The following is a 12,067-nucleotide window of genomic DNA, read 5'->3' on the forward strand; positions in this document are numbered from 1 at the left end:
TTTTCTACAAAATCGAATGGATTACTTTTAGCTATGAAAATTTTCGTAGCTACAAATCGTGGATGAGACTTTGAGCGACGAAAATTTTCACCGTTAAAGAGTGCAAACGGTTTACTTTTAGTTACGAAATTTTTCATAGCTAAATATCGTAGATGAGATTTTTAGCCACGAAACTTTTTGTCACTAAAGGCTGCAACCAACAAATTTTAAAAAAATTGGAATGGATTACTTTTAGCTACGAAAATTTTCGTAGCTAAAATCAGGGATGGGACTTTTGGCGACGAAACTTTTCGTCGCCAAAGGCTGTAAACAATTTCTGACTTTTAACGATGAAAATTTTCATCGCTAAAGGCTCCAAACATTTTTTCACCAAGCGCGAATGGATTACTTTTATCTACAAAACTTTTCGTAGCTAAAAATCGTGTATAGGACTTTTAGCGACGAAAGTTTTCGTTGCTAAAAGCTCCATACATTTTTTGCTCCACGTTTAGCGACGAAAATGTTCGTCGCTAAAGGCTCTAAAGCAATACTTTTATCTACGAAAATTTTCGTAGCTAAAAATCATGTATGGGACTTTTAGCGATGAAAGTTTTCGTTGCTAAAAGCTCCATACATTTTTTTATCCACTTTTAGCGATGAAAATGTTGGTCGCCTGCAAACATTACTGTCGGGCCTAGAAAGGTTTCATAAGTGGAAATCATTATCCTAATTGTCTTGTGGTATGATCCACTTCATTTTTGTATATGCGCCAATTTAGGGCTTAACCCCTTAAAGTAGATGGAAAAACGGATGGAGGGCATGGATAGACCACATACGTTCAAGGTGGGCCCGGTTGAGTTTACTCGGTGCAATAAGAGCGTACCGAGTAACTCAGTACTCAATCCAATTTACCATCCAACCTATTGGCAATGAAATCAGATCTTTTATCGTACCGAGTAAACTTAGTTGGCCCACGATGAATGTATATGATTGGGACCAAAATTGAAGCAAATCCAGAGCTCAAGTGGATCATACCACATGAAACAGTGGGAATATAATGATTACATTTGCATTAATGGAAATTAACATTATTATTGGATAATGATTATATGTCTATAAATACTATGGTTTCCCAAACATTTTCATTTCATGTTTGGGATTAGAATTGAAAACACCACATCACCGAGTTTGGTGAGGGACACAATTTGAAGTACCACCATAGACATGTATGGTTCATCTCAAGTGCTAAACCAGGGCCCAACTCTCTTCAGCATAAACGGCTAGTTGTCTTAAATAGAGTACACATACAGTGATTAGAATTTTTGGTCCAGTGGGCCATAGATGCCCTAATTGCCTGGTACGTGTAATTTTTTTTTTACTTAAGCTGCTGGTGATTTTCTCAAGGACTGACTTGACCTGATGATCTTTACAAAATCTCATTCTTTGTGAATGGGGCTTTGGTGGATCCTTGACTATGGGGCATGGTGGGCCCCAGAGTTAGGGATCCACCTAATTCGTGTCTATTCTTTGTGCATCTTTTTCTTCGAAGAATTGAAGTTAGTAAGTTTTGTGGGCCCCATCATAATGTGTGTCAAACATCAATACCGTGGATTTGATGTGTCCCCTTAAGTTATGAGATATCTCAAAAATCATCGGTAAACAAAACTCAAGTGGGCCATACCATTTAAAACTATATGAAGACATCTTAAAAAATATAAAAGCACTTGATGGGGCCCACATGAGTTTTGGATGCAGCTAAAACTTGGTCTGACCCCTCATCCAAGTGGGACACAAATAATGAGTGGGTTGGATATGTGAATCACATTTAGGCAAGCCCAATATAGATGAGTTAGAACTAATGCTTAAGTTGACCACAAAGTGGGGATTGAACGCTCACCATAAAAAACTTGGCGTGGCTTATTGGAGCCGTGTATTTAGATGTACAATTTTTGCATACCATTGTATATAGATGTAATAAAATAGATTAACAGTGTGGATAAAGTCATTACATTATGGTGGGCCCCACAGAGCCCTGATGGACCGATCATGGTCCGGACGGGGGTAGGATGCAGGCCACTTCCATCCTCTGTAGCTAACAGAAATGGATTGGCTACTCCTGCCACCAGCTCCATGGCTGATGGTCAGTGCTCTGGGGGCCCCACCATCATGTATGTGTTTCATCCATTCCGTTCATCCATTTTTTACAAATCATTTTATAACTTGATACCAAACATGATATGGATATAAATCTCATGTGGACAATAACACATGAAAATAGTAGTGATTGGATATCCACCATTAAAATCCTCCTAAGGCCCATTAGACTGTTTATTTTCATAGATCAGGAAGATTGAAGGCTCAAGTGGACCACACGGTAGGAAACAATAGAGATTAAATCACATGTGATCCCTATAATGTGGTCCACTTGGCCCTTTATTATAACTTATTTTTGGTATTACGTAATAAAAGTAAGTATTAAAATGTACAGACAACATGGATAAATTAAATACATCATGGTGGCCCCATGTAGCCTTTAATGGGACCGTCCAATACCCAATTCACGCCCAAAATGGGTGCCTAATTAGGAAACGGATTGGCTACTTTCCCTGCCACCAGCCATTGGCTGGTGGTCGGTGCTCTGTGGGCCCTGCCATTACAATTTAGAAGAAACTAAGTTGAATGAACATTACAAGAAAAAATGAGATATAACTCAATCTCAAGTGGACTACATTAGAAGAAACAGTGTAGAATGAACATTGACCATTAAAAACGTTTTGGGGACTATAAAAGTTTTGGATTAGTCTGATATTTATTTTTTCCCTTCATCCGGGTCTTTATGATCTAATCAACAGATTGGATGTCAAATAAACAGTACAGTGGGCCTTAGGAGGATTTTAATGATGGATATCCAATCATTATTGTTTTCCTATAGCGTGGTCCACATAAGATTTATATCCCTATCATTTTTTGTAACAATCCCTAAAATGATATGTAAAAATGGATGAACGGAATGGATGAAACACATACATCATGGTGTGCCCATAGAGCACTGACCATCAGCCACGTGGCGGGTGAGTAGCCAATCCGTCTCTGCCCAATTCACGCCCAAAATTTGAGCGCGCGCCCAAAAAGCCTAAATCTATCTCCCCCTTTCTCCGTTCCCTTATTCCCCCTCTCTCTCGCCCGATCTCTGCTCTCTCTCTCTCTCTCTCTCTCTCTCTCTCTCTCTCTCTTCGTCCCGATCTCCTTTCCCTTTCTCTCTCAAGCCCTTCAAGCAGAGGAAGCAAAAGAAGAAAGTAGAAGACAAGGTTCGTCTCTTTATCTCTCTCTCTCTGTGGTTCTCGGAACTCTGTTTAGGTATGAATAAGATGGTCATTAATCATTTGGACAAACTCTTTATTACAAATGATGCTGCAACTATTGTGAATGAACTTGAGGTACAACATCCTGCTGCCAAGATTCTCATGTAAGCAGGCAAAGCTCAACAGGAAGAAATTGGTGATGGAGCTAATCTGACGATATCTTTTGCTGGGGAGCTTCTCCAAAATGCGGAGGAGCTTATCAGGATGGGATTGCATCGAAGTGAAATCATTAGTGGCTACACAAAAGCGATCAATAAGGTCCTTCATTTCTTTGCTGAATGACCTGTCAAACTGTATTCCGAACCTTTTGCTCATTAGGCATTGTGCATATGCTGATTTCTGCTCTGTTGATGCCTAGACGATTGATATTTTAGATGAGTTGGTTGAAAAGGGCTCGGAAACAATGGATGTGCGGAACAAGGATGAAGTTGTTTCCCGAATGGAAGCTGTTGTGGCCAGCAAGCAGTTTGTACAAGAAGATATTTTGTGCTCTCTTCTTGCGGATGTGTGTACATGGATGTTGGTGTTTATTTATTAATATTATTTTTGGTCCCTTGGTTATGAGAAAACTTCAAAAGCTGGACTTCTTTTATATTACAGGCATGCATCCAGGTCCGCCCCAAGAATCCAGTGAACTTTAATGTAGATAATGTTTGTGTCGTAAAGCTTCTTGGAGGAGGTCTGCATAACTGTTCAATTGTTCGTGGCATGGTCCTGAAAACTGATGCTGTTGGAATTATAAAACAAATGGAAAATGCAAAGGTGTGCCTTTGGAAAACCACTTATTGGTTCTTATACCAATACAATATTCTTATACTATATTTGCTTCCTCACTTGTTTTCTGGTTGTAAATATCATAGAGTAGAAATACATTCCACCAAGTGTTTTGTAACTTTTCTGTCAAGGATCTTTTGTGTTCTTAAATCTCTCTTTCTCTCTCTCTGTGGTTTTTTTGGTGATGCCTTGTATTGGATGCCTTTGTCTGATTTGGATTTGGATGTTTAATGGTTACTTGCCATTTAGTATTGAGTGGTTTTTTGGAAGGCTTAATGTTGCTGAAAATGAAATTTTTTTTTTTTTTCTACTCTCTAGGAGTATTTTCATGCCATTTGGCGTTGGGTAATTTTGCGCATTGGAAGGCTTACTGTTGTTTCCTTCTTAGCCAATTTGGTTGAATTGATTTATGTGAGCTTACTATTGATCAAAAGAAATAATATACATGAGCTTACGTGTCCCTGTGTGTGATCAAAGGGGCATGGGATCCAATGTTGACAGAACAAAGGTCATTGTTAGTACTGAAACTGCCCCTCTTTTTTTGGCTGTTGAGATTTTGTCATGGTTCCATGATATCTGTTTATTCTAGAGGAATTTCAATCTTTGCTGAAATCATCTGCAAATTGTTGTGGTCTTGTATCATGGATAGAATTTGTTTCCACAAAAGAAGATTTTGGATCTGAACTAGCTATAAGTACTATAAGCAGATTTTGACATTTTGCTTGTAATCTAGTAAAATGCACCATTACTCACTTGCATTTGTGTATTGTATGTTAATATCCCATTACTCTACCCTGCATTTATGTATTGTATTTTAACGCATGTTCAGATGTATTCCAGAATGAGAATGAAATTGAGTATGCATCAGCTGGTGCACATTCACTAGATTTGAGCTGTTTGGTGCATCTAGAAAAATATTAATAGTTGGATGTGCTAATGCTCATCTGCAAAATGTGCCACAAAAAACATTTCTGTTACAGGTTCATTATCTATCATTGTGCTTTCTCCATGCAAAGACCTCAGCTTTAACAGCCTGATTGGCGATATTCCAAGCTCCCTTGAAAGCCTTGATTTTGTTTGTTTGTTTGTTTGTTTGTTTTTTTTTTTTTTTTTTTGCACATGTTATACCCATTAGCATTTAGCACCATTATGCTAATTGTAGTAGATGATTTAGCTGCAAACCACAATGTTATGCAGATAGTAGAGGTACCAATTAAGAAGATTTATATTTTTAAAACTAGTTTATTGTAATTATTGTGATCTATCCTAGATGTTTATTTATGTGTTCTATGGCTGTGGTGCAGAATTGTTTAGTTTCTTGGAATTTTGAATTGAGAAGCTTTTTAGTAGTCTGAAACTGAATTAAACTGCAATTAGCATGAATTGTGAACAACTAATCTACTGATTATTTTTGGTTCTTTCATGGTTTCAAAGCAATATGCCACTGAATTTTTTATGCTTTTAGAGAACTAGGCTGTTATATCCATAACTTACTTTCTTTTTTAAAAAAAGAAAAAAAAAGAAAAAAGAAAGGAAAAAAGAAGATGAACAAGAGGTGATGGCGAGGGGAACCTTTGCTAATATTCGCATTGTTAACAAGCTCTTGAAGGGAGAAGCCAAAGACAGTTCACATTCTAATAGGCGAGAAGCTTTATGTTTTTTATATGGCGATGGTGAGTTCATTGATATCAAATTATGCTATTCTTCACACTTAGCTACATTTTTTCTTCATTGCTTCCTTCAACCTTTTACAATGACTGATCCCTTGAAACTGCTGTAGTTTGCAAGTATTTTGCCTTGAAAATTGTTTTTAAGGGGAAAAATGGAAATAGATTCTTTAGGCAAGAAAAGGTTGTAGCATACAACCGCCTATAGGTGATTGGTTCTCTTTAAAATTTAGTCCTATTAGGACCTCTATCTTGTACTTATGGTCTATGAATGTAGAGCGGTATCAAAGAGACATCTGCTTCTACATGCATCTCCATGACTTCAGTCCCCTAATTTTGCCCATTTTCTGCCAAACAAACATCCATAACAATAACTTTAGCTAAAATTGATTCAGTAACCTTAGTTCCAGCACTTGGATTCTTGTGACCGAGAATGCCATCTTCCTGAAACCCGTTTCCCTCAGCTGCAACTGCTCCTCCTTCACCAGCTACCAGGTTACAGAGCCCAACATCAACGTTGCTTCTTTTCTATGCCGTACCAACATTGTCACAATTCACAAAGAACTGTTGTGCTTGCTACTCTTTTTTTTTTTTTTTTTTTTACAGCTATTATTCTTCCAAAGATGTCACAATCCATGCATTAAAATCTATAAATATATATGAATGCACTGTTATGTCCTGGAATTCTTGTATATGGTTTGGTTGATTGTTCATTTCTAGCCACAAGGCCATTTTTGTTGTATTGAGGTGGATATGAACTTTTATCATCTTACAGGTTGCAATCGACTGTATGGTGGAGAGTTGCAATGAACCTGCCTGGGTTCTTTCTGACTAACCAAAGAAGTCAAACAATTAACGCCTAATAGAACACCTACATGAGAAATTTCTAAGCACCATCATCGACAATTTCCTTGAAAATTTTCCCACCCTTTATATAGATGTGAAAAGTCAACATTAGCTCTCAAACAGTTGAGGTTTGTACACTACATCAGTTCTCTTCTATTTGTTTTCTTTTCTGATTTCTTTCCTCGAAAGTTTTTGCTTTGTCCAACTTTTTCATACATAGTTTGATCTGCAGACGGTTGGATTCGCTTCTTTCAAAGTGGGGATTATGTTCTTCTAGCGAACATGTTTGCAAGTGCTAGCCAATGGAACAAAGTGACAAGAGTGAGAGAGGCAATGAGAAACAGAGGAGTTCAGAAACCAGAGCCAGGTAACAGCCTCATCGAGTTACATCCAACAATTTAGCTTGAATCAGAATTTTCAAGGACTGTTGTGGATGCATTTCTTTCTTGTGTAGCAAATTTTCTATGTTGTTAGACTCCCCTCTTCTCTTTCTGTACTTTTCTCTCCCAACTTTTTTTTTTTTTTTTTCATTTTCCTTCTCCACCTGATTTGAAAATAGAAAGGGAATTCATATTTATTATTCTCCTTCCACTGATAGACAATTCACTTTCTAGGATAAAATGGTAAATTCAATACAGCTATTGCATCTATTTGTTTTTTTTTTTGGCACCATTTAAAAATTGGCAGTGACTCATCCACCTTACATATCAGATTGATTTACAGCTATACACACCATCCAGATTGTGGATCTCATTGTTGATGGAGCATTTCTAAAATCAGACATTTCTAAATCACACTGATCAAGCAATCCTAACCATCCAATTAAAGGATATCATATGGATAGATGGTTAAAAATAAAAGTAAATGGTCCAAATTTGGAAGGACAAATCTGATGGTTAATGTTATCTTCTCAGTGAAGATTTTTTATTATGTACTTGTGCTCCATCCATAGATTTGGATGGTCTGGATTGCCATACAAGCATGCCATGTGTATGTCTAAAGTCTCACCACCATTTTATAAATGGTGCAAAACTAACACTTGACTCCCCTTGCTCAAGACCTGACATATGACTTTTTTTTTTTCTTTTTAAATTTATGGGCAGTGAAAATTGTAATGATGGAGAAATTCCAAGTATCGCATGGTAGCTTATGCTGAAATGAAAAATGAGATAGTGCCCATATCTGATGATCAGGATTCCTCTGTTGTGAAAAATGAGATAGTGCCCATATCCGTGAAATGTTCTATTGAGGGTAGGCTGAACAGTAGGACAATTTTTTGCGTTTACCAATGATTGCTAGGTTGAACAAATTCTTGTTCAATGACCTTTATGGATATTGATCCCAAAAACATTTTAGTGCACTATTTTTAGTCTATATCCATTATATTATGAACTTATGTTTTGTGTTTGCTCTAATATAATAAGATGTCAATTTTAGATTTCTTCTCTCCCTCTCTATGCTTGAAAGAATGGGATTTTGGTTCAAATGCATAAGATGGACATTGAAATCATTGGTCTTCTTTGATTTTTTTTTTTCTTTACCATTTCTTCTGTAAAGTGCTTCTAAGTTGTTTGAACTGATGCAGGTAAGAAGTTCTGGAATGTGTTTCATCTGCAGCCTATGTGTGATCAGAAGGTACAATTCCAAAAAAAAATATCATCTAATTTCACATTATTTCCATTGCTTTATGATTATACAATTCCAAAAAAATGAGAACCAGAGGTTAACAATACACAGACTGTTGAAATTGATGTTTTACCAATAGATCACTACTATGATGCCTTAGGAGGGCCTGAATTGGATACTCTCAGGGTACATGGACTTTTTTTTTTTTTTTTTTTTTGCTGCTACTGTTGTTTTGCTCCATTTGCTTCGTTCAGCTGACAGGATATCATCTTTATAATTATAAATGCTGTTTCAAAGCAAGTGTGGAGTGCTACTAATTTGGAGAGATCTGACATAAATAAAGTTTTCTATTGGTACGAGAGCATAATCAAGTTCTCAAATCTGCACTTGATTGAAAAAGATCTTAATGGCATTAGTGCTAACATGGAATGCATATGCAAAGTTAGTTATTTATGTGCAAAAAAAGAAAAAAAAAAGGAGAATGTGGTCCCGACCCAATTGAGGAAGTTATGCCCAAAGTGTAGTTAACATAGTGTCCTAGTGGGAATCAGAAGTTTAACTGGTAATGGTATCATCTCTCCTTGATAGGGGCAATAGTAATGGACTGAAGACAACTGAATCTGCTAAGGCATCTAGAAGACAGACCATCAATTTATTATTATTATTATTATTTTTTTTCATTTTCTTCAGATACTGAATCTGCTAAGGCATCTAGAAGACAACTGAAAGAGACAATCTACTCAGTGCTGTTTGATATGAATGTTCCTGCTATTTGTAGAAGAACTGCAGGCATAGCAGCTGAGACCACTTCTCATCACATTATTGCTGAAGTGTGCAACATTCGCAGGAAGACAAATAAATCTTTTTAAAAAAAGGTGAAAGAGCATGCTTCTTTCTCCCAAAGCAATTTATAACCTCTTGACAAGAGTGCAGGATCTCATCCATGCTCCGCTCGAGTATTTTCAAGCGCATCTTATCAAGGTGAATGTGGCCAACAAGGCCTGTATCCACTTCTGAACTTTCAGGTATTTGTCGATGCCTTTAAAGCGACTTTTTTCAAACGATTTTGAACTAAATATGTTGCATTCTCCTTGCAATGCATTTTCCCATAGAAGCACTCATTCAAATATAGAATAACTCTCCGATCTATAATATCATTCTTGAAGTTAACTTTGCACAAAAGTATTTCCTTCATCGATTCCCATGAAGAGTTGTTGCTCTGAGAAGAATCAAGAACTGCTTTATATGCAAGATTTGATACTGCAGTAGCAGCTAATACACCAACTGGTTCACCAGCAAGAGACCTGCCAGGACTATTTTTTGTCCACCTGTCTATACTCAAATTGAATTATAGAATTGTTGCAGAGGTTTCTCACTATCCCATCATAACAGATAACGACATCTCTAAGTGTGGCCATTAGATTTTAAAACAAAGTTCCTGGTTCAGTAAGTCCTCTGGAAGAACGGATCAACACTTCCTTGGATGATATGGAATGGACCAACTCTTCATAGGGGGTCAGACCTTGAAAAAAGGAGCTCTTAACTAACCCAAATGCCTTAGAAGGATAGTCAACACCATTAACAGAATACTTATTTTGGAAGTGGAAACTCATATCACCATTAACAGAATACTTATTTTGGAAGTGGAAACTCATATCCTCAACCAAACGCCTTGAATAAAACTTCCCTCGGTCATAAAGTTGAAGCCCCAAAAAGCCAAGTTGTTGAACAACCTTACTGATAGCTGAATCATTTTTAGAATCTATCAAATTACCCAAAGCAGATAACTTTAGAATACGAGTCATGATTGGCAGTTTTATAGTTTTCAGGTAGCTTTCCACTAACAACTCTACAAGTTCATTTTAATTGGATCTCAAGTGAAGCAGCAAAGGTGATATGTCCTGAATCTTCTTCTTTATATCTTCAGTAACAGCCTTGGGAATGTCAAAATCATTCAGGCCAACACTATATCCTTCTAAAAGAGAATCTCCTTCAGCAATGGCTGCAACATATTACAGAACTTAACAGCCTCTTCTGTTCCCTTCTTGTCAAGAACAGAAGTAACAATCTCTGTGAATGATGACTGCAGTAAATCTCTATTGAAATCAATCCTCACCATTTCACTTTTACTGATCAAATGCCTCTCCCCAAAGCAGTCAAAAAACGCAGGTAAAGCACTCTGTATCATTTGCAAAACAGTCCACAGAGGACCTGTATGGTGAGCCTTAAGCAAAGCAGGTTCCAGTAAATTGGTGAAACACACATAGCCAACTGTTGCGCAGTCGCTTTGTTCAAGAAAAAAGTCTTAAACATGAGTTTAAGTGACAATAAAGAATCATGCACCAGTTGTAAATTCAGACTACCACTATGAGAACTACGGATTTGCTTTTCAACACTAAACAGCTCCAAAACTTCTGCATTTGCTGCTAGAGACTGGATAAAATATATGAACACAATCCCCATCAAAATCTGCACCTAGGGGAGCACAAATAAGGGGATTGATCTTAACAGTATGGTCGTCATGCACATAGACAGAAAATGCTTGTAATGAATGTTTATGAGTACTAGGTGGCCTATTAATGAAAACAATGTCTCCGTCCATAATCCGCCTATTTATGATTTGACCAACTTCCAAATCTGATTTAGTTTACTTTGATTCTCTTTTTTCCAATTCGGTTTTGAAAATTTTGAATGTTAGAGAAGTGCTACTGTGATTTGTCTAGATGTATTTAAGGTCAGTTGTACCCTGTCGCATAGTCAAGATAGTTTCCATCTTCTTCTGTCTATATTACCACAGATTCCAAGTTTTTGCAAAGAACCATCTAGCATTTCCCTCGGGTGTTTCTTTCTCTTGCGAAAGTCTTTGTGCTTTTGTTGAGTCCAGCAACAAATGTGTATTTTGAGACAAGCAAGCACTTCCCCTTGTGAGCTGAAACTCACTTGTGGACATTTCTTGTGTGTGTGTGCGCCCACACATGCATGGGGTGGGGGAAAGAGAGCGTGTGTACATGTCTATCTATGCATTTATATATGTATGTATTTACGTATTAAGGAATACCAATTGATAAAAGGGAAAAACCTCTAAATTCACTTGGTAGGAACTCCTTTCCTCTTCTTTTGTTTTTATGTATGAATTTAGGAGCTCTTGTCATTATCTTTGCTAAAATGAGATCAACTGGGAATGAACCTATGTTCACATATATAGGATTTCACACCTTTGTGCCTGGCTGGCACATGTGGTGGCATTTAGATGGGCTAGGTTATACATGTGTATGCTCAACACACCTCTAAACTCTATATGTGAGCCTCCTTTTTAGATTTTTGTGTTTCTTATTAATGTTGCATAACTTCTGCAGGCCTGCAATGCTCATGGGATTTATTGTGCTCTATTATATGATACCCTTCGTATGCATATCACAACTTCTCACTGGATTCACTTGTGCATGGACTGATTTTCAGTAATCATAAATGAAGTTCAATTGGTGCAGGATTTTGCATCATAAATGCTTGACGTGTTTATGTTTTTTTTTAATTATTATTTTAAATTTCTCTCCATAAATATTTTGACATATGTTTATTTGCTTGAAGTGTCATCCATTATCATTTTTAATTTTGTAAACTTTGCAGATTATATTGCACTATATGCTGATTTTTTATTTTTTATTTTTTACCTTTTTTTCTTTTTCTTTATTTGGTCTCTTTTCCAGGTGTTGAAAGCATTTCCTAATGCAACCAAATTCTTGAAAAGTAAGAAACATTTTTCATTTTTTATATTCTTGGTGCAGGCTTTGTATTATATATATTGAAATCTGC

The 12,067-nt window shown here is 36.8% G+C and overlaps 1 protein-coding gene, 1 long non-coding RNA gene and 1 pseudogene across 2 annotated transcripts; 2 read left to right on the forward strand and 1 right to left on the reverse strand.

Annotated features, from left to right (window-relative positions):
* The first annotated feature begins 3,371 nt into the window (after nucleotides 1–3,371).
* On the forward strand, nucleotides 3,372–5,152 carry LOC131218190 (T-complex protein 1 subunit theta-like). The gene is made up of 4 exons (XM_058212872.1): nucleotides 3,372–3,599; nucleotides 3,700–3,846; nucleotides 3,942–4,103; nucleotides 5,096–5,152. Exons 1-4 carry the CDS (start codon nucleotides 3,546–3,548, stop codon nucleotides 5,150–5,152), a joined length of 420 nt encoding a protein of 139 aa, XP_058068855.1. The 5' UTR covers nucleotides 3,372–3,545.
* Nucleotides 5,153–6,562: 1,410 nt separating this feature from the next.
* LOC131218459 (uncharacterized) lies at nucleotides 6,563–8,523 on the forward strand. The gene is made up of 3 exons (XR_009157745.1): nucleotides 6,563–6,756; nucleotides 6,861–6,995; nucleotides 8,214–8,523. It is a non-coding gene; the product is annotated as an uncharacterized LOC131218459 (long non-coding RNA).
* A 39-nt stretch (nucleotides 8,524–8,562) lies between these two features.
* Nucleotides 8,563–10,877, reverse strand: LOC131218458 (DNA-directed RNA polymerase V subunit 1-like; annotated as a pseudogene).
* Nucleotides 10,878–12,067: the final 1,190 nt, after the last annotated feature.

Source organism: Magnolia sinica, chromosome 11 (assembly GCF_029962835.1).
Source record: "Magnolia sinica isolate HGM2019 chromosome 11, MsV1, whole genome shotgun sequence".
In the NCBI taxonomy this organism is placed as follows: domain Eukaryota; kingdom Viridiplantae; phylum Streptophyta; class Magnoliopsida; order Magnoliales; family Magnoliaceae; genus Magnolia; species Magnolia sinica.

What these genes read in the sequence shown, in the direction of transcription:
- LOC131218190 (XM_058212872.1), top strand. Translation starts at nt 3,546, where the DNA reads ATGGGATTGCATCGAAGTGAAATCATTAGTGGCTACACAAAAGCGATC. An exon ending in ACACAAAAGCGATCAATAAG is followed by an intron (nt 3,600 to 3,699) that starts GTCCTTCATTTC and finishes GTTGATGCCTAG; the next exon opens with ACGATTGATATTTTAGATGA. An exon ending in AACAAATGGAAAATGCAAAG is followed by an intron (nt 4,104 to 5,095) that starts GTGTGCCTTTGG and finishes TTTCTGTTACAG; the next exon opens with GTTCATTATCTATCATTGTG.